The sequence below is a fragment of the Planococcus citri genome, chromosome 1 (assembly GCF_950023065.1).
Source record: "Planococcus citri chromosome 1, ihPlaCitr1.1, whole genome shotgun sequence".
Lineage (NCBI taxonomy): Eukaryota > Metazoa > Arthropoda > Insecta > Hemiptera > Pseudococcidae > Planococcus > Planococcus citri.
Genome location: NC_088677.1, coordinates 17,154,351 through 17,182,031, shown reverse-complemented (window position 1 = coordinate 17,182,031; position 27,681 = coordinate 17,154,351). Strand labels below are relative to the sequence as shown.

General features: G+C 33.3%; 1 protein-coding gene across 2 annotated transcripts in view; it reads left to right on the top strand.

Moving 5' to 3' along the window:
- LOC135849399 (dendritic arbor reduction protein 1-like) overlaps positions 1-14,515 on the top strand; it is a 77,475-nt gene extending 62,960 nt beyond the window's left edge. For both annotated transcript variants that reach the window (XM_065369810.1, XM_065369821.1), the window contains exon 4: positions 13,367-14,515. In XM_065369810.1, the coding sequence (XP_065225882.1) occupies positions 13,367-13,557 (191 nt within the window). In that variant the 3' untranslated portion in view covers positions 13,558-14,515. The remainder of the gene's footprint in view (positions 1-13,366) is intronic.
- The last annotated feature ends 13,166 nt before the right edge of the window (positions 14,516-27,681 follow it).

Here is a 27,681-nt window from a genome sequence, read left to right as displayed (position 1 = left end):
ACTTTTTTATTCTTTCCCAACTGGCTACACTGCATTTTTGGTATTACTGTTACAAAGTCCTAGCTTTTACTAAAATTGACACAGACTCGCTTTATGCCGAAAAAGGCAAAAAGTTACACAATTTGTCAAAATTGCCAAGTAGTCTCGTTTCTTGCTAAAAATGGTTGTCTTTTTCACCAAAAATTCCAGGAAATCGTTGTTTTCCAAAAATTACCCAAAAGTTTGGTATCATTTTTTTTTTTTGTCAATAGATCGCTAAAAATCCTGCTTTTTGACAAAAATTGTTAACAATTCTGTATAATCCAAAAACTGACAAAAAATCTAATTTCCAAGAACTATCGTTTCCCCCCTCCCAAAAAAAAATCGAAAAAGTCTTCTCATTTTCCAAAAATGGGCCAAATCTTGCTTTATTTGCCCGTAATTGCCTAAAATTCCAACTTTTTAAACGAGAAAGTATTTTTTTTTGCCAAAAATTACCAAAGAATTCTGCTTTGCTTGGCTATACTAATTAATAGTTTTGCATTTAGCCAAAACCTTTAAAAAGTTTTATTTTTCCCAAAAATTGTCCTTAAGACTCGCTTTGCCAAAGAAACTACCAAAAATACTAACTTTTTAAACAATTGTTAAGCCTGCCTTGCGTTTTCACCTACAATAACCAAAAGTTACCAAAAACATTCGTTTTTCAACTCACAAACTGCAAAAGAGCCATGATTTTTTTGCTTATAAAAATAATTTCCAAAAATCGGTGCTTTCTTTCAAAATTGTCACATTTTTGCTTATTGGCAAAAAAATCTTTCTTCATGCAACAGTTGCTGAAGACTTTCACTTTTCCTCTAAAAATTATCCAAAAGTCTTGTTTTTTGTTGGAAGTTGTCAAAAAGTACAGTACATGTATAATTCCTTACCAATAATTCCAAAAAAGTCTTTTTTTTTGCAGAAATTGTGTCAAAAGTTTCAAAAATTCTAAATTTGATAAAACCTCCCGCTTTTTAGAAAAATTGGTAGAATTTCATTTTTTTTTTAGAAATTTCAAAAAGTTACTTTTTTCACAAAAATTGTTTAAGAGATCATCTGGGGGGGGGGGTGTTTGTAATTACATGATTATTACACCCATCGTATGAGATTTAATATCGAGTTCGTAACATTCAATTTTTTTATTAGATCTAAGAATTTTCTGATGTCAGAAGGGTTGCCTGGTATGAATAAGGATCTTTCATCTATTCAACTGTTTTGCAAAAAATTGTTTTCACTTTGCTAAAATTACAAAATGTTACTTTTTGCCAAAAAGTATCATTTTATCCAATAATTCCAGAAAGGGTCCTGTTTCCTGCTGAAATTGTGTCCAAAAGGGTCAAAATGTGTACCTATAATTGCCAAAAATTGGTGCTTTTTCTCGAAATTTTAAAATTTTTGCTTTCTGATAAAAAATCTTCCTTTACAGAACAGTTGCTGAAGACCTTCATATTTTTTTCTCTAAGAATTATCCAAAAGTCTTGTTTTTTGCCGGGAGTTGCCAAAAAGTATCATTTTTTACCAATAATTCCAAAAAAAGGCCTAATTTTTGCTGAAATTGTGTCAAAAGTGTCGAAAATTCTTAATTTGACAAAATCTTTCAATTTCTAGAAAAATTGGTAAAATTTCATTTTTTTTTTCAAAAATTCCAAAAAGGTGATCTTTTTGTAAAAATTTTAAAAAAGTCACTTTTTCACAAAAATTGTTTTCATTTTGCTAAAATTACTTACAAAATTTTACTTTTTGCCACAAAGTATCATTTTATCCAATAATTCCAAAAAAAAAGTCCTGCTTCCTGCTAAAATTGTGTCAAAAGGGTCAAAAGAGTCAGAAATTCTAAAATTGACAAAACCTCTCAATTTCTAGATAAATTGGTGGAAGATTTCTTTTTTCAAAAATTCCAAACAGTCAATTTTTTGAAATAAAATTTTTTTTTAAAAAGTCACTTCCTTACAAAAACTGTTTAAGAGCTCAACTGTTTTGCCAAAAATCACCTAAATGCATTTCCCTTTGTTGAAATTTTCAAAATTTTGCTTTTTGCCAAAAATACTTAAAATTTTGTTCTCGTTTTTTCAAAAATAAAAAGAAATATGGGTAAAAATTTCTGTTTTTTTTTTTTGCAAAAAATTCTAAAAAGTCGCACATTTTACAAGAATTGTCTAATTTCTCTCGCTTTTCTCTCAAAAATTTCTAAAAAGCTCTTCCTTCTGTTAAAATTGTCAAGTCTCGCTTGTTTCTAATTTTTTGTTTGCTTGTCAGAAATTGGAAAAATTTTATTGTTAAAAGTCTCGCTTTTTTATCAATAATTTTCAAAATAGCGCAGACAATCTTTGAATTTTCTGTTTGTTTGTTTTGTTATTTTTTCTATAGTGGAATGTTGTGCTTGCTTTTGGCTGCTGTTATGGTCACTTTTTCAAGATTTTTTGGTCCATAACGTTAGGTACCTATACCTTTTTTTGAAAAAATTGATTACGAGCTCTGTAAATGATAAAACATTGTTAGAATCTTTCCAAAATGCATCAAGGAGTGTTGATAATGTGGAAAATGGCACTCAAAAAAGCATTAAAGATCTTCGGAATGTAGAGAACGTCGTGAAATTTCAATTAAATTTCCCAAAAATGCATGAAAAAGTTTTCAAAAATGAGAAAAAAATTATGTAAAAAAAAACGTGGAAAATTGTTGAATAAAAAAACAAAAAATTTCAGAGAAATTTGACAAAAATGCACCAGAAAGTGTTTAAAATTTGTTGAAATGAATTAAACTACCATTCCTAAATACACATTTAAAATCACCTTAAATAACCAAAAACTAATCAAATCTTAGTATTTGCCAAAAATTTATGAAAAAATGTTTAAATGACGTAGGTAAAAATTAACATGCAAAAGCAGCAGTAAAATCGTATAAATTTATCTAAAAGTGATGAATAATTTCTGTAATATTTCATAATTTGAGCAAAAATGCACACCCTTAAGTATTATAAACATACCTACTTTAGGTTAATGACTTAAAAATAGCAAAATTTCATATCAGCTGAAAAATTTCAAAAATTTTCCAAAAACTGATTGTGAAGTCTCCTCTTTTAGGGAATAAGTATTGAATCATGGATAGGTTTTTTGCGTTTAGATATACATACTCGATATTCAGAGTGACAAATTTTTAAAAAGTCATTTCTGAAATTTTGATAGGTGTAATTTTAATGCCCAAGTAATTCATTTATATTTTTTTTGAAAGTCAAACAATGTCACGTCAGAAAATCAACAGATTTTTTTCCAAGTTTTTAAACATTTGACATAATATTAAAAAGTCAACAGGTTTTTCACCGAGTTTTCAAAAGTCAAACTCACATTGATTGTTCGCTTATCCTCCAACTAAAAAAACAAAATTTTAAAATCTGGTCACGACTACCCACATTGAAATAAATAAGAACTTCAACCGAATTCCTGAAATTTTGCAGTGAAATTTGATCAAAATTGAAAACCCTGACGTTATTTTGGCCCCTTTTAATCCACTTCTGTTGAGCTGTAGGCCTAAACATTTTTCTTTGTGAACTGTCAAACTTGATGGAAAAAAAGAATGAAATTTTGCAGCAAACTACATGTCAACTTGGCTTTTTAGTTCTGTTTACGTCTGTATATTTGCCTTTGGAAATCAACAGAATCAATCGAGAAAAATCTCCAATTTACGAAATGAGTGGTCTTTTAAATTGATTTTTTTCCAAATATAAAATTAATAGTATGAAATATGAATTTTAATTAAGTATACCTAACCTACAGAATACATACCTACAAATACAATGTTTGCGCGACAACGCATCAACACCAAACGATGAGTCAACCGGAAAAAGAGTACCATTCACCATTCGGATTTAGCGATTGCTTTCGTTTTCTGGGAAAAATTTCATTACTTATCGTTGGTCATATTGCGAAATTTGTTTAGATCATATCGTAAAAATGTAGGTACTCGATTCGAAATGGTAAAAATTATCTTTATACTTACGTTTACACAGTTATTACGCGTAATCGCGACGATAAAGTTAATGTTGTTGGCCATTCTCCGTGTATACCTACTCCGTATAAGTACAGGTATGGTTCACGATAAACCATCATGAAAGTGCGATAGGTATTTGTATGTATTTGTGTACTTATTTGCGAATATCTCTACAGTACTTACTCGAGTATTGGTTTATTTCTCCATACTTATTACTTGCCTACTGCTGCAGGTGTGCAGACTGTAGAGACTGGCTAATGGCTTACAAATGCAAAATCAGTAGCCAGTAGCCACATTTTACTGGTGTGAGTTTTTTGGTAGGTATTTCAACGTATAGGTTTTCTCATGGTTCGTCTGCGTCTTCTTGACTGAGATTTCTCGAAGAAGATTTTCGTTATATTGCCAATACGAAAGGAGATGTCGCCAAGAGATAAACGACATCTCAGAGTATAGTTTTTCTTCACGAAGTTGCGATCATTTTAAAGATGTGTATCACAAAGGCGTTTGTTTTGCCTTAATCTGTATCTAGATTTCAGAAGCAAAATTACCTGACCAAAGACACGAAAACGGCCTAAAACTAAACTAAATCTAAATGAAGGAACGAACGAATGAATGAAAGAGCGAATGAATGGCTTGTTGGCTGGCTGGCTGGATGAATGAATGTAGATATACGTACGTAGACGACGACGTACGCATGAATGGATACATGCATGAATGAATGAATAAAAAAGGTGGAAGGAACGGATCGTGTAAAACGACATTCTTTTTTAATACTGTTACTGTTGCTGTAGCTCTACGTATACTCTAGCTATAGGTATAGGTACTCGTTGATCCGGTGTTTCACGATTTGCCTTCGATATAGGTACTAGCAGATAGCAGATAGCTCGGTATTGCCTTTTGGCACGTGTACCGCGAGCCGCTCCACCGCGAAGCCAATAAACTGGTGAGCCGACTTGACTGGCCACTTTGCTGGTCGCGATCGCGAATGCGAATCATTAGCTACAATGTTGGAAGCTGCATGATGGATGAGGTGAGGTAAGATACGTCTCTCTTCTGCGTATCTTTCCTCGGTGTATAGTTTCATCTCGAGATTAGAATTTGATCGCGAACTGCTTATTATTTGTATAGTATATCGTCAATCGAGGAATCAAGAATTTCAAGATTCACTTCAATTAGTTCAATTCGGACAACGTTCGCAAATTTCCTGTTTTCATCAATCGCCATTGAATTCGTCACTGGCGCGTGGCTCTTGCGTTTTTTGCACTGAAAGTGGCATTTTACAAATTGGGAATACAGTAGAACGTTAAGTTACAAGGTCACAATTCGAAATGATCATTTCCGATTTGAAGGGAGGATCGCGACTTTTGCAAAAGAGCATGGTCTGAGAGTACCATAATCCAAATTTCAAGACCTCAAAATTAAAATTATTTTCAAATTTTTGATTGATTTTTGAAAATTCAGAATTAATTACCTTATTTCTGACAATTCGTGCTTTTTTGAAAAATATGTAGGTAATTTTATTCTGTAAAAGTGACGCAAATTTAGAATTTCGCCACTTCCGATCATTCTGAAGCCTTCAGCGCAGTTTTCGATTCTTCCAGAATTTTAAAATTTCTCCAGAAGTGCTAGGAAACCAATCTCCCAAATCCGAATGTGACTATTACGAGCCATTTTCTAAAGCCTCCGGGTCATTTTTCAACTTTTTAAAAAATACAATTCAAATTTTAAAATTTCTCCAGGAAGAATGTAAATTAATTTGGGCAGCTAAAAATTGAATTGGGGCTAATTCTAAACCCATTTGACAAGTTGATTCACATTTGTTCCGATTTCAGGTGGACACCTCGCACTGTGTGTTTTTTGGCCACAAGAAAAAAATTCAAAAAACCAAAAATTATCTGTTCAAAAGAAAATTTCTGAAATTCACACAAATGACTTTGTGTTGTCTGAAACCTACTCCCCCCATCCGAATTTCCTTATTTCGAATCATTCAGGAGCCTCCAGCGCAATTTTCGCAATTTCTTCAGGATTTTTACATTCTTCCAAAAGGAATGGAAATTAATTTGAGCAGCTGAAAATCGAGTTGTGTCTAATTTTAAACCCATTTGACGCGTTTATGCTCATTTGTATACCGATTTCCTGGTGGACACATCACATCGAGTGCTTTTTTTGATCAGAATATTTATGGAGAAAAAAATCCAAAATGTTATGTTCGAAGGAAAATTTTTGAAATAATTACCTGCACGAATAAACTGACCCCCCCCCCCTCAAGCACCGATGATTTTTTTGAAAAAAATAACGAAATTTGTTGCCAATAATTGCCAAGAGGTCTTGCTTTTTGCAGGAAAAAAAGCAAAAGCTTCCGCTCTCTAACAATATTGGTAAAACATTTTACTTTTTCCCAAAAATTTCAAAATTTTTTTTTCTTTTCAAAAATGGCTCATCAAAAGTCGAGCTTTTTTTCCGGATATGAGGTACCAGCTAGAAAACCGTATCTTTTATTAAAATTGTCAAAGCTTTGCCCTTATTGCCAATAATTATCAAGAAATTCTCGCTTTTTCAAAATTGGAGATTTTTTTAATACTTACGGCTGAAAGATTATCGTTTTTATGGAAAAAATTCCAAAAAATCACACTTTTCCCCACTAATTGTCCGAAAATCTCGCAAAAAAGTAGTCAATGGCATAATTTTTCACCAACAATGGCCAAGAATAAGTCTCACTCTTTGATAAAATTTTCAAACTTTCTTTTTGCAAAAGATTGATAAGATCATGCAATTTTCAAAAATTGTCTAAAAGTCTAGCTTTTTTTTGCTAAAAATTTTCCAAAAGCCGTTCCTTTCACTAAAATCGTCAAAGATTTGCTTTTAGCCAGAAATTTTTAAGAATTCACGCTTTTTAAAAATTCAAAAAAAATACCAAAAATCTCACTTTTTCTGCACTATAATTGTCCGAAAGTCTCGATTTTTTTGTCAATAATTATGCTATGTACCAAAACTTTTACATTTTGCTAAAATTTTCAGTCATTTTTTTCGAAAAAGAAATTGACAAAACCTTTCACTTTCTAGAGAAATTGGTATATAAAATTTTTTTTTTTGTTCAAATATTCCAAAAAGTCAATTTTTTGAAAAAAATTTAAAAAGACACTCTTTTCCTAAAATTGTTTAAAAGTTTAGTTTTTTTTCCAAAAATTTGCCTACAAGCTTTACTTTTTACTGAAATCTTCAAAATTGTGCGCTTTTTGCCAAATATTACCAAAAAATCTTTGTTTTTTCAAAAATGAAAAAAACAATAGTAAAATTGCTGCAAATGGCATTTTTTTTGTGCAAAAAAAAAACAAAAAGTCCCACATTTCACAAAAATTGTTCATACTTGAGTTTTTCTTTCTTGCCAGAAACTTCAAAAAAAAACTTTTCTTATGCAGCTAGAATTGTCAAAGTCCAACTTTTTGCCATTCATTGCTTGTTTTTTTTTTTTTTTTTTGAACAGAACGTGCAAAAATTTGTGCTTGGTTGTATAAAATTGTCAAAAAATCTAGCATTTTCAAAAATGAAAAAAAAATGTAATTTCTTGCAAAATGGCTAAAAGTTGCCGTTTTTGCAAAAAAAATCCAAAAAGTCCCAAATTCCACAAAAATGGTTCAAAAGCCTCGCTTTTCTGCCAGAAATGTCCAAAAAACCCTTCCCATATTGCTAAAATAATTGTCGAAGTCTCACTTTTTGCCAATCAAGGCTTGCTTTCTTTTGGACAAAAATTGGAAAAATTCTCACTTTCTAGTCAAAAATTATTTTAAAATTTCGCTTTTTTTTAATCAAAAAATTGCAATGCACATAGTCTTAATTTTTTTTATTGAAAACCAGAACATCTCAATTTGAATTGTTTTATTTTATTTTTCGGTCATTTTTCTTCTTTTGAAAATGTTTCAATCACGTGTTGTCAGTTTTTTGGGAACTTTCTTATCACTTTATTGAGCTCATTTGTTTTTTTTTTTTTGTTTTTAAATTGAGTAAGAGACACCCTGAACCTGTTTGACGAGTTCATCCACATTTTTCTCGATTTCCATGCAGACACCTCGCTTTTTGGCTAGAATTTTTGAAATGAGAATTGAGAAGAATGCTGGTCAAAAAAAAGCTAGAGGAAATGTCGACCAAACGAGCTGAAAATTTGTGCAAGGGGTTTTTTCGAGGTGACGAAGACGAGTTCATTCCCGAAATCAGTTTTCCACCAAACTCACCTCATCACTTGGAAACTGGGTCAAAGTTGTTTTTACTCGTGTTTAGATGAGTTTTCAACACTGCTTTATGCAATTTTTTATAATTTTTCCCACGCTTCTTTCTACTGGCTACTTCGCAAAAATGTCTCCGAATTTTGGGTGATTTTCATTGGTCTTACAGCTGTTTATTTCCACGTTTTTAAATAATTTTGATACGTGTCCAGCAATTTTTTCCAATTTTACGAGTACCTACGAAAATATTATTAAATTTAACCGAGTTTACTTCTCTTGAACTTGAGCGCAAATGCAAAGCATAGCCCTATAACTGTGCAGATGCACATATAGATTTAGATAGATCTACCTATATTGGCTATTACTTACCTATTACCCACCGGCACCGACAAATACAATACGACTAATACGAGTACATCTACATACGCATACTAAAATCTAAAATGTATGTAGCTGAAGCGTAAACGTGTTTGTCATTTGATAATGAAATGCAGTCACTGGTCAGATAAAATCTCGTCAAACCGGTACAGGTACACAACAAAGTATACCAATACTGGTATAGGTACGTATAGGTATACTAAATACGAGCGCGATGGCAGCAGCGGTCGCACTTCGCAGCATCATACGAGTACAATACGTAGATAAGTTTGGCTTTGGCTTTAGCTAAATGTAGGGTATGGCCAATGGTGTAAAGTAGCAGACTGTAAGATTAGAGTATGTGCAGATGGAAGTCTAGTATTATTGTAGCATCGAGACCGACAAAGTACAAATTGATTTTTGCACATTATCCACGCATGGCTGCATCTTACTTATCGGGAAGGTACTCGAGTATTGAAAAATGACCTCACTTTGCTGTAGAAAATACGTTCGCAAGGCCTCAAAAGAGTGACCAAAACAAACATAGGTACCTTACCTACGTATTATTTAGATAGAACACGATATCGCACACGTTACTCATTTACAAATGTATCTGTATTCTGTATTCTGTTCTGTACCCTGCACTTTGGAGTAAGTACAAATACATAGAAGTACATCGTGTACATATGCCACACAGTAGTAGGTATTACAGTGCAATACTGTACCAACATATTCAGGCTACAGGTAACATAACGTAGGTAGGCCAAGGCACTGATAGTCATAGGGGTCCAGTGTCCAGCATCCAGCATCCAGCGCTGCGTGTATGTGTATGTGTATGTATATATTGTACAAGCTGGGATAAGTGTAAGAAGTATTATGCCTTATGCCAGAGTTGAAGCCTGCGGCGCCGCGCCCATATCCAATTAATTCTTCTTTAAGCTCGCGTGGGTAGTTGGTTGTGTTCGGTTTGGTTTGCTGCTAAATAGCTACAACTTACGGTAAGCTGGCTCTAGCTGTGTAGATACGAGACCACACCATTCCTCACTCAACCCAAACCAGTATGAATGAGTATACGTATAGCTTAGCATAGCTGAATGTAACGTGTACATATACCTATATGCCTAATAGTTAGTCTATTGTGAAGGTATAAACAAACTGTAGTCGAATTGAATCGAATCTCGCTGCTTGTGAGTGGTCAAAAATCGAAATTAGGTACCTTTTCCATTGTCGTTTTTCCGACCACCTCCTGGCAGAAAATTGACTGAGTGTTTTAGGCAATTTGAAGCTTTAAAAAAAATGGATACAGATTCAGTAAAAATGATGGGAATTGCGATCACGAAACTAATTTATATAAACTCTCAAGAACTAAATTTCACCATTTGTTAGCATTCTGGAGCTCCAAGCACGATTTTTGATTCCACCCTTTTGAGATTTTTCAGAAGGGACAGCTTGGAAATCAATTCGAACAGATAAAAATGAAGCTGCGTGACCTTTTATCTACTCGCTTAAAGCAATTATTCTAACTAGATGAGATTTACAGACGGACGATGGTGCTTTCTGACCTGCTGATTTCTTCAATTTTCATTTGAATCATTTTGGTCAAAAAAATGCACTCGAGGTGTCCACCTGGAAATCGAGAAGAATGTAGATAAACTCGTTAAACAGTTCCATAGCCCCCTTACTCAATTTTGTTCAAAAAACTTAAATGAGGTCGAAAAAGTGATCAAAAAGTAACCAAGAAAGTGACAAAACGTGAATGAAACATTTTCAGGGGAGAGTAAAATGACAACAAAAAATAATAATGCAATTATGGTTTTTAATTTCAAAAAGTAGGACTGTGTACCTATTGCAATTATTTTTCATAGAAAAAAACGAAATTTCTTGTCAATTTTTGACTACAAAGTGAGAATTTTTTCAATGTCTGTAAGGTAAAAAAAAAAAGAAAAAAAACAAGCAATTTGATTGGCAAAAAGAGGGACTTCGATAATTTTTGCAAGGAAATTTCCGGCAAAAAGGGAGACTTTTTAAACACTTTTCGAATTTTTTTTTTTTGTAAAAAAAGGCAATTTTTAGCTAGTTTGCTCAAAATTAATTTTTTTTTTTCATTTTTAAAAATGCGAGTTTTTTGACAATTTTTTACAAAAAAGTAAGAATTTTTGCAATTTTTGTCCAAAAGAAAAAAAACGACAATGATTGGCAAAAAAACAGGACTTTGACAATTCTAGCAGTATAGGAAAAGTTTTTTTTGGAAAATTTCTGGCAAATTGAACAATTTTTGTGAAATATCAAACTTTTTGGAATTTTTTGCTAAAAAAACAATTTTTAACCATTTTGTTCAAAATTAATTTTTGTTATTTTTAAAAAAGCGAGATTTTTTGACAATTTTTTACAAAAAAGTAAGAATTTTTGCAATTTTTTTCCAAAAGAAAAAAAACAACAATGATTGGCTAAAAGCAGAACTTTGACAATGACAATTCTAGCAGTTTAGGAAAAGTTTTTTTTGGGAATTTCCGGCAAAATTGGACAATTTTTGTAAAAATGTGTAGGACTTTATGGAGTTTTTTTTTGGGAAAAATACGGTTCTTAGCCATCTTGTTAAACATTAAATTTTCTTTTCATTTCTGAAAAAAGGAGAACTTCTCACAATTTTTGGACAAAGTAAAATTTTGAAAGTTTTAGCAAAAAGGAAAGCTTTTAGGCAATTTCTATCAAAAAAAGCTAAACTTTTAGACAATTTTCGAAAAAAATACAATTTTGAAATTTTTTTTAAAAAATTTACTTTTTGGAATTTTTGAAAAGAAATGAAATTTTTTACCAATTTATCTAAAATACTTAAGTGAGAGGTTTTGTCAATTTTTTGTATAAAGCAAGATTGAAAATTTCAGCAAAACGTAAGACTTCTTCATTATTGGCAAAAAATGATACATCCCTACTTTTTTGCAATTTGTGTCAAAAAAGCGAGACTTTCTTACAATTATTAGTGCATAAAAAGTGTGATTTTAAGTATTTTTTGAAAAAAAAAAAAAAAAAAACGACAATCTTTAGCCATTTTGCCGAGAGAAACAATATCATTTTTGAATTTTGAAAAATCATGAATTTTTCAAAACTTTTGCCAAAAACCAAATCTTTGAAGATTTTAGTAAAAGCAAGGACTTTAGGGCAATTTGTGTCCAACCTTTTCCCGCGAGAAGTACATAAAAAAACACACCCTCGTTGGTGAAAGCAAGACATCCGGTTGCTCCCCTCTGCGTCGCCCTTCCTACCCTTAGAACCTTTTAGCTACGATCTTTTTTGTACATCTTTGACGAGTTAGTTGTAATATATACGTAAACGTGAATGTTTCTCTTTTCTCCCTAACGGAACACGCGACAAGTTTTCAGCAAAAAAGCTAGACTTTTGGACAATTTTTGAAAATTTTTGGATTTTACCAATCTTTTGCGAAAAGCAAGTATCTACGAAGATTTTAATAAAAAGCCGAACATCTTGGCGATTATTGGTAAAAAATGATGCCCCTACCTACTTTTTTGCAGTTTTTGTCAAAAAAGCGAAAAACGAGACTTTTGAACAATTCAGAGGTCCTAAAGTTCATTTCAACAGATTTTATAACCTTTTTGAGGGGAACTGTAATTTCCAAAAAAAAAAAAATATTGGAAGGGGCTCTAGGCAGCCTATAACCATTTGCAGTTGACTCTGCACGTTGAAGTTAAGGTACACTTGAAGAAAATTTTAGCTTTGCAACTTCCTATGGTAAAACTTTTAGAGCATTTCAACTTTCAAATATTTTCTGGAGGTTCCAAAACTTTCCGAAACGGTTCGAAACCGTTTTCATTCAATTCACAAATTTGAAATTATGGTACATAATCTATCAACTTTCAGCTTTCTAGGGTAAAATTTTGATTTTTTTTTTCATTTTAAGGCTCCCAAAAATCAAAAATGCTTCTTGGCCTGTGAACTTTCTACAATTTACTTTGTGCTGATTGCTTTTTTCAAACACGAGTAATTCCAAATTGAACATTTATTTTCATCTCTTTTAATAGCAAAATTCTCATCAAGAAAAATGACGAAATTTTCAAAACTTTTTTAGCTCAGAATTTAAGATGGCATAAAGTCAACTTAATTGAAGTATCTTGAACCTTTCCCCAAAAATCATCAACTTTACCAAAATCCTGATTTGTTTGCTAACTTTCCCAGTTGAACATCAAAGTGACCATTTTTGGGTAGATGACCACATTTGGGCGTTTCGCATCGATACTCAAAAATGAGCCTCAAGGTTACTCATTTGGCTGCTCTTTATGCATCTAAAAGCTGATATATTTAAAATTTTTCATATTTTGGTAGTTGTCGACTCGATTATTGGCGAGTACGGAGATATACTCGGCATGATAATCGCGACAACGACGGGTGACCACCATAAACTTGTCATTCTTGGCCGGTCACAGACCTGACATATGGATGAAAGGTCGTTACACAGCCTTGTCCTACGCGACGCGACTTACGCGAGCACCACCATCTTCTTCACCACCTGCCGATGAAGCCGAACCGAAACCAATAGTACATACATATATTGGCTATCGGTACCATACCGATACCTGCTTAATTCTTATTGCTTTTTGCTTTGCTTAATGCCGTATGCGTAATGCGTAGCCATACCCCCCCCCAACCTCCGGACCTATACTTAATAGGAACACGTACTTACTTTTATGCATATTGGACTTGTAGTACCTATCTAAGATATGTTGTTATAACAATAATTCTTACACGCGGATATTTTGATTTTATTTGCGTTGCAGGTGAGAAACCGTACCAGTGTCAGTGGCCGGAATGCGAATGGCGATTCGCTCGTTCTGATGAGTTGACGCGTCACTATCGCAAACATACCGGAGCCAAACCGTTCAGATGCGGTATCTGTGAAAGATGTTTTGCCAGATCCGATCATTTGGCGTTGCATATGAAGAGACATGCTCCTAAACCGCCCAAATAGCTGCACCATCTTCAGACTCCAGTGGCATCATCATCAGCAACCAATGTACAAGTGTCTATAGTACATTTAGAGCCAGTAATGGATCTGGGATACTTGCCTGCAGCTTTGGTCTACTGATATCTACTCTTAGTAGGTACCTACTGTGATGAGACAAGGTATTCGTTGGATATGATTAAGAGTCTGCACCCATCTTGGAGGTGTTCTTTAATTTAATGCTCCGTCTGAGGCTACCCTGTTACAATAGGCTAGTTTTTATTCGATTCAAGTCCACCTCTCATTACAATATCAGGGCATTCATTATAGTGCTAAAATGCCAATGCTGATACCTATCGTTTATATGATCACAGGTAATTTGCAATTTATACAGAATGGGAGGGGGAAATAAAGAAAAAGATGGAGTACCTAAGCGTAGATCCAAAATTTTTTAATCAATCTATGAAGCAAGAAAGTAGGTATCTCTACATGTCTATTAGGTATCTGCTTGTACAATGTACATAGTATACCATTTGTCTCGTACCCAGTACGCTTATTCAACTCATATTTTGTTGAAATGAAAACATGCCGGTTAGACCTACCTGTACCTACCTTTTAAATACCTACTCGTAGATTATATTATCTGTTTATTTTTGAGAATCAAAGAATCAAAAGATTTGCTTTAAAGAAATCAAACCATAAGTATAGGTAAGGTATATTTTGTTTTTTCTCCTCGTATGTATATAAATTGTTATGTTTGTACTTTGTACGTAAGTATCACTTATTACCACTAGGTAATTGTTTACGAATAATTTTTTTTTATTATTATTATTTTCTTGTTAGTAGGTAAAGTACCTCTACCTACTGCCTACGTACGTTATTTATTCATTAAGATGCGTTGTACACCTTTTATTTTTACTGTTTTTTTTCTCTTTTTTCTTTTTTTATTTTTCATTTATCAAAATATAGAATTATTGTTTTTCAAGCATCGATTTTATCATTTTAATTTTTAGCGTTAGTTTTGACACAGTTAATAGGCAAATGATTTAATTATAATTAGCTGAGAAGATGGGCATGATCAGGGCCGTGTGAACAGATGGCAAAATGGCACCTTGAACCCCCCCCCCATGCTGAAAATTCGTAATGAGTTTGGAAAATCGGTCTCACACTCCACAAATCAGAAAACTAAACCAAAAACATGAACATGTTTTTGTCACTTCTCGAAGCACCAATTTTTAAAAGTTTTTATCCTTGAAATTTTTGGGGAAAAATATCATTCAAATTCTGAAATTTCAAAGCCAAATCAAAAAAAAAGAAAAATATCCTCACATAAAAATATTCTTTTTTTTGCAACTCAAAAAACATTGATACTTATTCAAATTTTAAAATTTGAATGCTAAGAAACATTGTTTCCCCTTCTCCTTGCACAAATTTGCCATTGCCGTTAAAATACAAGACCACTTTTAGAGTTCTACTGAGCGGTTGAAAATTTCTATAACGTTCGTTTTTGGATGAATTCGTCTTTTTAAAAATGTGTTCTTCCCATTTGAAGTATCTGTGTATTCTAAAACATGGAAAATGAACACACTGGTACCAATTTTTTAGGTCGTCATTGCCAATCTCAAAAATTGAGAGAATTCGATACGTTTTTTGCTATTTTTCTCGATTTTTTCTACTTTTTAATAGTTATTGACCAAAAAGTTGGCACCATTGAATTCTGAAATATTTCCCTAGTTTTAGAAATGATATCTTCAGACGTTTTGGCTTAAGTTAATATACCTATGTATATCTGGGATATTTCAAAAAAAAAAAAATCAAACACGAATTAATTCAAAAATAAGCGATTTGCTAATTTTCAATCGCTTAGTAGGTACGAAAAAGTGGCGTTGGATTTTGATGGAAATGACCTCGGTCGACGCAGAATCTCAAATACTACATACCTTTTGGAACTGGGCCATTCCCTAAACAGGATGGGTGGGGGCAAGAGGGAATTGAAACACAATTTTTTAAAAAAATAACCATCTTTAAAAGATTCATAACTATCTGCCCTCCAGAGGAACCTCCAGAGCTGAAACATTTTTTGGATCTTAAAATGAAGGTCTACACATTCCAATATAATGTATTTGAAAATAACAAAAATCTCGTTTTTCTTCCAGAAACTGTAAAAAAGACTTGCTCTTTGCTGAGAAAAAATCAGTCTTGCTTTTGATGAAAAATTGTTAAAAATTTTTACTTCTTTTTCGTTTTTTTTTTTTTGAGAAAACCTCCAAGAAACAGTTTTTATTTAAAAATTGTCCAAAAATCTTGCTTTTTGTGAAATATTGCCAAAAGTCGTGCTTTTTGCTAAAATTGCCAGTCGTGCTTTTCGCTTTTTCGAAAAAATTAAAAAGTAATTTTTATCCAAACATTGCCCAAGAGTTTAGCTTTTTATGAAAAGTTTCCATAATTCCAATTTTTGGCGAATAAAATTGACAAAAAAGTTCAGCATTTTCGAACGAATTTCCAAAAGGTCACTTTTATATCTAGGCCTACAAATTTCCGAAAAGTCTTATTAGTTACCTTTTGCAAACAATGGTTCAAATGTCTTGCTTTTTTTACCAAAATTTGTCAGAAGGTGTCGTGTTTTTTTTTTTTTTTTTTAATCGACAAACTGCGAGAAAATCTTACTTAATTCGACAAAAAAAATTTTAAAAATCTCGCTTTTTGGTAGAACTGTAAGAAATTTAGGTGAAAAGTTGCCATAATGTTCTCTACTTCACCACAAATTTTAATAGACTTATCTTTTTTGCTAAAAAGCACCGCCCTATGCTAAATTTTTTACGTAATTTTGGCAAAAATTGCTAAAGCTTTCGCTTTCTTGAAACCAAAAAGTTACATTTTTTTTCAAATACTGCCCAAAAGGCTCACTTTTTTGCCAAAATCAGCGAAAAATATTTTGTAATTTTTTTACCTAATTATTTTTGATTAGTTTTGGTTCCTTTTTCATTTTTTTTTTTTTTTTTTTTTTTTTTTTTTTTAATTGAGTGCATGAAACCTAAAACAAATCAAGATTTGGTTATGAATTGATGAAATACCATGCAAAAGGCTGAAATTTCATTTGAACCCCATTTTCGATCTCGAGCTGATTAATGGTGGTTTTGAATCGTTCTAAAGTCTGTACCTAGTGAACTTTCGTATTTTGCAGTTTTCGGAAAAATGCTGGCGAAATTCAGCACCTATAAATTCGGATTCACCATCTTTTTGCGAGGCCTTTCAATCGATTTTAAGCACATGTTTTCAAAATATTCTTGTGCCAGTTCAAGTACGATATTTTTCTCCAGCGATTATTTTTGAAGGAAATGAAAAATTATCCTTCGTGAACACACGAAGGAAAAATCTTGGAATTTGCAGATTTGTGTCCTATTATTGACCTTTTTACGATGAGGCAGTTGGTGATGCTTTAATCAAACTGTTCTAGAGCCTAAAGCTGAGATTTACGAATTTTTTCTCAAAAATAATTTATGGAGAAAATGTGGGTACAATTTACCGAATTACCGAATGAATAGCTAGAGGGGGGGGGGGTTATACCATCCTTGGTGTATTCATATCCAAAATTCATTCATTAGGAAAAATTTCACAGCTACGGTGAAGTTGGTCAAAAATCCAAACAATATTTTTTTCGATCCACTCCAATGGTTTAGCCAAAGCAATAGCTTATGTTTGTTTTCAGTCATTGACTCAATATAAGGAAACTCGCTCATAATCTGTACCTATAGGTACTGAAGGTATATTTTTGCAACTGCGAGCATATGGCATGGCGATGGCGATGACGTACCTAGGTACAGATAGAAGTACCATTCTTACGTAGTTATCCGCATTGTTCGCGTACGTAATGTGCCACGAGTATGTCCTATTTGCATATTTCAATTGTCCGTTTCGTTTTCGAGTATATGTTATAAAAAATATTATAGCGTAGAAAAAAAAAACTACGAACGCTGCATGGTACATATAGGTATGATTCTTAGTTGTATACGCGTTCATTTGAGGCCCGAGGCGTAAAATAAATTAATAATTTCGAAATCTTATCTCGACATTGAAATTTTAAATTAGTTTCGTATTATTGGTACCTACGCGCAATGCGAACAAATTAATTTATTTGGTCTTTCGGCCGTCTCACACTCACTGGGCAAATGGCGAAGCTCAACGTATGCTTTCCTGTTCCTGTGCCTAATTCAGTAATTCTCCATCATGTTTGTCTGTACAAATTAATATGCCGCGGAAACGATGAAATTCTAGCACTTTTTTATTTTTTGTTTGGTTAGAATTCGCTGTGCTTACTCGGTTCCTCCTCCATGGTCGATGCTAATGAACGAAATATTTACTACAAATCCATTTACCAGACTACCAGAGATTGATTTTTCACCTACCTATATTAAAAAATGAGTAAGATGTTGCAAATACCTACTCATCAGTTGCAAGGACTGCAGCAAATAGGTAGCCCATTCGTCTTATACAGCTAATAAGTCCAAGTAGATACCTAACTATTTATTCGTACACAGGTACTAGTAAAGTACCCAAGACCCAAGTGCTTATACCTTCTCGAGACATTCATATGCAGCAGGTTCAGTGTTCGGCGTTGAGCGTTTTATCGTTTATCGTTTAGCGCGGTTCAACCTACGCGCAAGATTCCATTATAATTCTCGCAGCACTTCCGCCGCAATAAGTTCATATCGAAAACATCATTAATTTAACGTTAGGCAAGGCGAAGCTGTGCTGAGCGGGACGGGGTGATGCTGCAGGGAGCATGCAAGGAGCCCCCTCATCATCATCATCTATCGCCGAACGTGGATATCCACAATCTACGAGTACATACAGATACATGCACGCCAAGCCAAGCCGTACCGTAAAACAATGCTATCATCGAAACTCGGCGGGTTGCTCTCGCTCGACTCGTCCTCCTGCTCAAGTCGCATCAAAAGGTCAAAAACAGCTTTAGATCTGTATAGATCAGTTTGTGGTCGGTCCCCGGCGCGGTCGCGCGTCCAGAGGGGGCATGGGCACCGTCGTCGTATCGATTAAGCCATTAATAACATTAATCATCGCGGTATTGTTAAAACCATTAGCGACTTAGCTTGCGAGTTAACCATACTCGTATATGTACAGCCGTAGCGGCCACAGACAGAGCGATCGAGTTGGAACAGCAACCCGGCCTAGCATGGCGTGATATGACGTGATGACGAGCTGTAGAGTCTTGACAGAGGAGGAGGAGGAGGGGTGTTCCACGTACACTGTACAGGACATAGGCAGGTAGCCAGCCGGGTAGATGATGTATCTACCTATCTATTATAAAAATTGTTCACAATTCTCATACCTATTCTCAGGGATGTAGCCAAAAACTATTCTGGAGAGGGGACGGGGGCAGAAATTTCAAAATTTCTAGTGAGTCGTCTGAAAACTCCAGAAGGAAAACGTCTCAACCAGCAAGCAAATTTTAATGGAAGACAGGAGAATCGGAAGAAAATTTAAAAGTACACCCAGCAAAAATTTTCAGGTGTTGAAATTCATTTTATGATGAACTTTTAAAAATTCAAATTTGACACATTTCTCAAACAAAAAAAAAATCAAAATTCGATCAAATTAACATAAAAGACAGACATTTTGAGTCAATCGGCAATGGTTTCGAACCATTCTGGAGGCTCTAGTAAATTTTCAGATTCTCCAGTTTTTGAAAAAAAAAAAAATGGATCCATTGAGTAGTGTTGAAACAAAATTCAGCACTTATGAACTCAGATGTGCAATGTTTGTGGCTAAATTGTATCGATCTAGACACATGTTGTAAATACATATAAGGACCTACTCACTAGGTACTGAATGAGCAAAAGCTATATACCTTCAAGTTGAGACTTACCCTGGCAATGGTGTCAGTATATTCAACACGAGAATATTAATAATACGCGAACACGTGTGCTGAAACTTGTATTGCATAAAAGCACAAACACATAAAAAGATAGTATATGAAAATACTCAGAAATACAGTTTCAACCTACACTTTACTTTCACTTAATTACTAATTATAAAATAAAACAATTAAAACTAATATATTACTTTAACTTGTGCCGGAGCACTATATTTCATTCACCCGGATATGCACAATCAAACACGATGAAGACGACCTTCCAAATGCACTCAAAAATACATAACGTCGGCTGCAGTGCCACTCCTTGGGCTTGTAGCCCCATATCGCGATGCTCGTCAGTGTTACCACTACAATTTAGTATATTCCCTACAATTCCCTTACAGGTCCGGCATATCTCCCCTCTATCATATGCCCCTTCATGGCTTTACTCAACGAGTATAACCAGTTGGGGAAAGCACAGACTAGAGAGAGAAAGATATGTTGAAACTGTAAGGCTGGTCCCCGTGGGAACAGGGTCTGCCCCCCATGGATTCCACTGTAGGAATAATCAAGGCAGAGTAGAACAAAATTTTGCCCAAAATGCATGGTTAGCAACACTCCCACAACGCTTCACCTCGGAACATTGTACCACCCATTGTCAAATCTGAAGATACGAGCAATGAATAAACACAGCATACATGAAGATCGGACATTGGGTATGTATTGACTATCTAGCGACAGAAAGAAATCAAAAATTAAGACTTTTTCCTTAATCTAAAAATTTTTTCAAACTCCCGATCAAAAAGTATAGACGAGACAAAAGCCAAGAAAAAATGTGAACCAAACATCTGGTTACTGTGAACCCTTTTTTCAGGTGCTTGTAGGCTACATGTAGTAGCATGTCTCGTCGATTGTCGGGTGTAAAATAAAAAATAAAAATTGAAAAGAAAGAAAAATAAACACAAAGTTGGACATTTTTACTGATGCGTAAAAAAAAAATCAAAACGGAACTAAAATTAAGCAACTATCCAAAAATCACATCGTAAATAGATTTTGAAAACAAAATAAACATAATCTTAAAACTAATCAGTCCAACATTTGAAAAAAATGAAAATAAGCAAAAATACAGCCTGTGGCCAAATAGAAAAGATAAAAAATTAAACTTATTCTCTACAAACACAACATCAATGCATGTTACACAATAAATTTGTTGTACAAAAATAGATCGATAATCGCAACGTAGCACTTTTGAATCAGATATCGTGTGTCTGGAACCATCGATGATGAAAAATACAGTTGAAACTGCGACGTCGATGAAACTTTTGGGCGGAAATTGCCCTAGTCTTCTATGTTGATACTTGAATGATCGTTGATAACTTTTACTGTTTTACTGTGGAATATGAAAAGATGATTAATACATATCAAAAGAATACACCCTGTGGATGATTTTATTTTGAAAAGCGTCAAATTGTATTCACTGTGTGAATCAGTCTAAAAATAGTTCGACTCGTTTTTTAAATTTTACGTTAGTCCACTTGATTGAAAATGAAAATAAAAATAAAGCTCAAAACTACGAAAATTTGAAAAGACTGTGAGTGGAAAATTTGGGAAATTTTATACTGGTGAACTTTTGTCCCTATGTTTAAACCTTTTTTCAATTTACTTGATTATTATATTCTTGGATAAATGTTTCTTTTTTAAAATTGTATTTTTTTTTATCTCAAATCCAAAATTTGAACTGATTTAGCCTCATGGACAGAGAATACATGTCCCAAAATTGTGAAAAGAAATGAAACACAACTGCAACATAGGTATTTTAAAATATTGAATAAGTATTTAGTATCTCATGAAATTTGAACCATATTACACATAATTGAAATCCGATTATCTTATAGCATGATTGTTCAAAGGTCTAATTTCCATGCTAATGGGTAATTATGCTGCTTTTTATCTGAAGAAGACCAGTCACCTTATCTTATTTTTCCAAAAATAACTAAAGAATTATTATTTAAAGTATAATTATGGTACTATAAAAAAATGAAATACACAGTTTCAGAAGTAGGTACCTACTCTAGTTCTTACACTATCAGCTTCAGATAACAAAGTGAACATATAAAAAATTGATAAAATAGACAAAAATAAGAAAATTTGTAAAGAAAACCATTAATTTAGACAGTGGATTGTACTTAAAAAAGTTGGACACAAACATGTTTTTGTAAGAGATGTAATCCTTAAACAATTAGCGTTGATAAGATAACAAAATGAACATTAAATTCGATAAAAACGGCTAAAAAGATGAAAAAATTGAAGAAGAAAAACGATAAGGATAATAAAGATGTACCTAGCTATGAAGACTTTTTCCAATATGGTGGAAAAGAAGATATTTCTAACATTGATTAGCTTCCCTCTAAAACATTCTACATACAACGCAGTAGATAAACTGAGATTTGAAGGGAATAACAATTCAGATGTATTTGAAGACTCCTTACTGAAATTCTCATCAATGATTGTAAATTGTTGATAGTTCTATTTGGTTTTTCATTGAGTCATTTCTGACTGGTGGAGGTGAAATCTTTTGAAGAAAATTCTGCATGGAAAATGATAAAACAAGGGGTGTCAGAGGAGCCCAATTGAAAAAATAAGTTGATGTTCAATTCAGCACATCGAAAAAACCAATGAACTGTATTTTATTATGATTTTTCCAGATTTTAAGAAATTTGGGGACTTAATTGAGGTTGTTGGAGGGGCCCAACCAAAAAAATCGAGTTGATATTTGTATCCAGCATTCTCGAAAACTTATAAAAAACGAATGTCACACAAAATTTAACGTTCTTTTCGACATTTTGACGAAAAATCAATGATTTTGCAAATCTTGCCTCGAGAAGTTCGTAGTTGTAAATAATGTAGGTAACATAACTTTTCACATTTTTAAATCATAGCTTCAAAAAATTTCAACTTTGAATTTTTGGGCAAATATTTTCGGAGCTAATCTCAAGTTTCTTCAGTGAACCATGAACAAATTTTCTCTTGGCTTCACTATAAGTTCCAAGCAATTCTGCTTTGTTGTTGTAAATTCTGTTCTAGAGCAGAATTTGTCGCATCAGGAATGGTTCAACTCCAAATTTGGACTTTTTGAAAAAAAATTTCACTCAGTGAAAAAAATCTCAAGTACTTACTCCATCTGATTCATTGCAACTGGTAGAAAAGAAAGTACATACTGATGCAAAATCCAATCACTCACCAAAATTTTAAGATCTAAATGTGTATTTTTCAATTTTTGATGCATTTTTAAAAACCAAATTTTGGTCAAAAATGATGAAACCAAAATATTACCAAATTAGTCTGGAAAACTGGAATTGCGGTATACTTACCTATGTATTCTATTTTTACCCTACTTCGAATCGATTAAAAATTGTTTAGAATCGTGAATCGTTCTGAACTGTTCAGGAGTCTTTATAGCAAATTTTGTGAAAATTTCAATTTTCACAAAATTTTACTCAATGTTGAAAATCCAAAAATCATTTACACCCTAATTTTAACAAGCTGAGTTGATTGAAAGTGCTTTCAAACTGTTCTGGAGCCTCCAGCTGATGTATTTTAGAAATTCTATACTTATTCTCATAAAGTGCCATTTTATAAACCATGCAATGTAAAATTTTATGGAAGTTTCTACTTTTAAAAATTTGCTAGAGACTTCAAAATTTCTCAAAATAATTTTAAACCATTTTTAATCAATTTGAGAGGTTGAAAATACAATATTAGGCCTACTAAACTTCAGCTTTTTAGGTTGGTGCAGCAAAATTTTGATTTTCCCCATTTTGGGTTTGAATTATCATTTTTGAAAAATCACCAAAAATCTAAAAATTCACTTTAGCGCTTCAAATTTTGGTTGGTTTTGTATCTTGGCCAAAATAGCGTTGTTGGTCCAGAATTTTAATAGGATTTGCTTGAAACTGGGGCATCGTTTCCAAAGTACGCTAATTGTAAGTAGAGGCCAAAACGACAAAATTGTGATTTTTTTCAAAACGCCTTCTTTCTGAGGGCTCATACAATCTTCCCTTCAGGGAGACCTCCTGTGATAACATTTTTCTTGATGATTTTCAACTCAAAATGAAGATCTCCTCGAAACTAGGTAGAAATCCTTTGAGTTTTTTTTGTCAACTTTACAACATATTATGTAAGTATTCATGTGAAATATTTAGGCAATGGCGTTCCATAGACATATGTATGTACTTACTCAACCGATACCTTATTGACAAAAAATAGTTGTATATGCATACCTACCCCAATATACCTACTTTTCTCAAAATAAATAATCAGCGTCAAGATTAGATATTTACGCGAACTAGTTTCATTAAAATTTCATCAATGGCAGACGGGTAATTCTCAGAAATTGGGCAAATTTCTGTCCCAAGACAATTTCTAGCAATTTCTTCAAAAGTATACAAGATATGTGAATTTTTTTTTCAGAACTTGATTCAATACCACCGGGGCATCTATTTAACTATTTAAACATGCTTAGACCCCCTCCCCCTCCCCACCTGGAATCGCTTTAATGACCAAAAGTTCCTAGTTGTGTCCTGTCACAGCACAGGTTTTTTTTCAATCCTGTTTTTATGATTTAAATATGCATTTTATCAAAAAAACTGAAGGATACAAAATTGTTCTAGATGAAATTTTCTACATTTTGACGCTATCAGTTGAACTCAAAACGTTTATTAAATAACTTTAGAGGGGGTTCAAAGTCTGTCCCCCAACTTTAATGTCCATCGCCGTGGTCATTTTTCAGATTTTTTTTACCATTTTAAAAATATTTTTTTACGTGGATAAATGGTCACACCGATTCGAATGGTTGATAAGAGTGCTATTCACATTTCAAAAGACGAATGCCAATTAATTTAGCTCGTAAAAAAATTGAAATACATAAATTCAACTTCCATACTTAGTTGTGTCTCAATATTTTTGCAGTAATGTTTGGCTTTCTGTCCGAAAACAAGTATAAAAATATGTAAGGGGTATGTACGGTTACATTGATACAAGAACTTTCATCAAATGATATTTTCCAATGCCCTTTTTTTGAGATTTTCTCACATTTCCTCTGCATAATTTTTTCCTCGTCGTGTCTTTTACACGTCTTAAAACCTTCCCTCCCACTACCCCAGGGGGGTTGATTGAGACCAATACCAAAAATGAGGTCGAGGGTATGTATATTTATGAGTCCAATTTTGAAAATTTCAAAAAAGTGTGTATTTTATAATTTTCAAAATTGAAAAAAAAAAATATATTGAAATTTGCCCCAATTTTTGAGAATTACCCAGACGGCAGGATTGAGAATAAGATTTCCACAAGCTATGAATTCATACTTTAAATCAAAAATTTTGGAATTTTTCACTTATAATTCGCTTATTTAAATTTTGATTTCTAACAAATTTCTCTCATAGTGATGATGAAGGGAAAACGGTCTAAACATTTTGAAAATTTGAAAAATAGATATGTTATGTACCTAAATTGCGAATTCGGGAGTTTCATCATAATTTTAATCCATCTTTTTAGTATGCATATACATTGTGAAGTTGTAGTAAATTTTTTTATGTGAAAAGTGTGTTTTTTCAAAAGTTCGCTTTAAAATCAATTTGCCTCGGACAAATGCGACCATAATAAGCGGGGCCGACTGTATATAGATCCAATTGGATCTAAAAAGCTTGAATCGTATTTCTTACAAACATATATGTACTTATTCAGATCAGATTTGATCAAATTATATCTGAATTGATCTCATTATATCTGGTTAGATCTATGAAAATCAACCACACCCTCTTCCACATGACCACACCCTTATACTGCCACACCCTTGTACTGTTAAACAACTAACAACCACACCCTTGTACACTAGTATATAAGCTTGTAGACTTGGTTATTTTGTTCAATAGTGATTTAAGCCTGATGATGAACACTTGGTATTTGAAAAGCTTTGCACTAATAAGTAAATAGTAAAAACTGAGAAGCAAGAGTTATTTTTTCTAATTTACAACTTCTCGCTAAAAGGATCCTTTTTACCTTTAGACCATGTTTTTAATACTATAGTTTCACCAACTTATTTGTTTTTCATATGTATATATACCTATCATGAATTTTAGTTTGTTTAAATGACCATGTTCAAGGTATTTCAAAGGTATAGTGTCATTCTTAAGACATTTGTTTTAGTGAACTGCTATCAAAATAATTAAGTATTTTACCACACAGTAAAAACAAAAATTTGAAAAAACTTTATTAGGTACCTATGTTTCAAAAGAGAAGAGTTCATGCGATACTGTTCATTTGAAATTTAAGAAATCACAAAATTTGAGGATGAATTTGCCACTGATCATCTAGTAGACAAGAATAATTGTTCTTAGCCAGTAGTTGATCACTGTGATTTAACAACTTAAATTCATTAAAACACCTCCGAATTCACAAAAATAACTTCGACTACAGTTATTCACATTCATTTCACTCTCAGTGCATATCCGCCCTTTTTTTAAAATTCAAATAACATTTATCAAGTGATCAACTAGGTACTGAACAAAATCATGATCAACTACTGGATTTTTCTGTGATCAACTACTAGCTATTTTACTTTTTGACCTTAAAATTGAAAAAATAATAATAATCAATTGAAACAACAAAATACCTAAGTTATTCAAGCGTGGCTACGAATACTTAGTGATCATATGGGGCTTTGGTTATCACCCTAAGTTTTTTTGTTTCAAAATGATAGCTACTTTTTTACAAGACTTCCATTACTAGGGTCAACAGAACTACTGGTCACCTTACTTATTTGTTAAGTTTTTGTGCAAAATTCTTTGTCAAAGATTAATGACATTTGACAGTTGTTATGTTATTGATAAGTTCATTGTCAATCCTGCCTTTACTCCATTTCTCATTTTTTAAAAATTAAAATGATATCTGAATGTTTCCAATCACTTACCTATGCAGTGTTTCAAAAGTTGGAAAAAGTTCAACACTAATGACACTAATGACAGTAACAAAATTTCTAGTTTTTTTCATTCGACCTGGATCTATCAAACCCTGAATTCTCACTCTAAAACTGGTTTTGGATTTTGAGCAGTATGCAACAGGGAGATACAGAAACTCAAATCGCATCTTTGTAAGAGTGTGCCCAATTTCCTACACAACGTTTTATGGGGTGAAATTGAAAAACACTAAATAACCTCACTTTGAGAGCTCTCGGCTCCATCCTCCTCTCTTCCAGGTTGCTGAAATTTTTTTTGAGACACTTTCAACTCAATGTAAACTACTTCGGACTCCAGTAATACCCACTGGAAAAAGAACACCGTATAGATTAATGCAGGCGGAGCGTGATGTATACGTGTAACTTTAAATCGTGATGAGTATCTAGGTAATGGGCAATACGAAGCTAATGCTCATCGGTCAATTGGACTTGGAACATGATGGTTCATCTTGGCCCTGGTAGCTGCATCTGGTAGCTAGAGCTACCAGCTTCGCGGGCTACACCTACCTACTTAGATTTGTACGCAAGGCTTGTAATTAACGTACCTAAGTATGTAACTCATTTAACTATTCGCCGCACTGCGCCGCCCCACGTTCTACCTTATGCCTATTAAATCCGTAGGAACGATTGGTAGTAGTGTATTAGCCACGTACAGATGATATAGTATCACATATGTATTATACGAGCTCGTATCTTAACTAGTTCGGAATTGAAAAATAAATTAAAAAGCATTAAATACTGCGGCACGAGAACTAAGATGAGAAGCCTATATTATGAAGAAACTAGTTCAACAGTCCGCAGACACGACTTGGTAGCGGATCTTCATCCCTCCCTCCAATTACCTTGGTAAATTAGGCCTTTGATGAATCTATATTTTTTGGTCGTTTGAAATTTCGTTTTGCAAAAAGTCAAAAATGAGGGGCGGTGAAATTTCTCCAGTATGTTCATGGTGGCAGAAAGAACTTTCGTACAGACGATGGGCATTCGAATCGAGGATCGAGCACTGATGTTTAGACTTTGGTTTAGGTAGACCTAACACCTATAAGTGAACAGGCCAGCTAATACATATGCTCGAGTACGAGTCGAATATGTAGCATGTGGAGGTATTACGCTGAAGGCGAGTCGCGTATACTGGCATCAAACAAAACCGCACAAATCGTCTTTAATAAGCGTAGCGTATACAGCGATTAGCGATACAGCGACATGGACACATAATCATCGATGCGTGTAAATGCTACGAATACGAAATGCTCGTAGATACTTA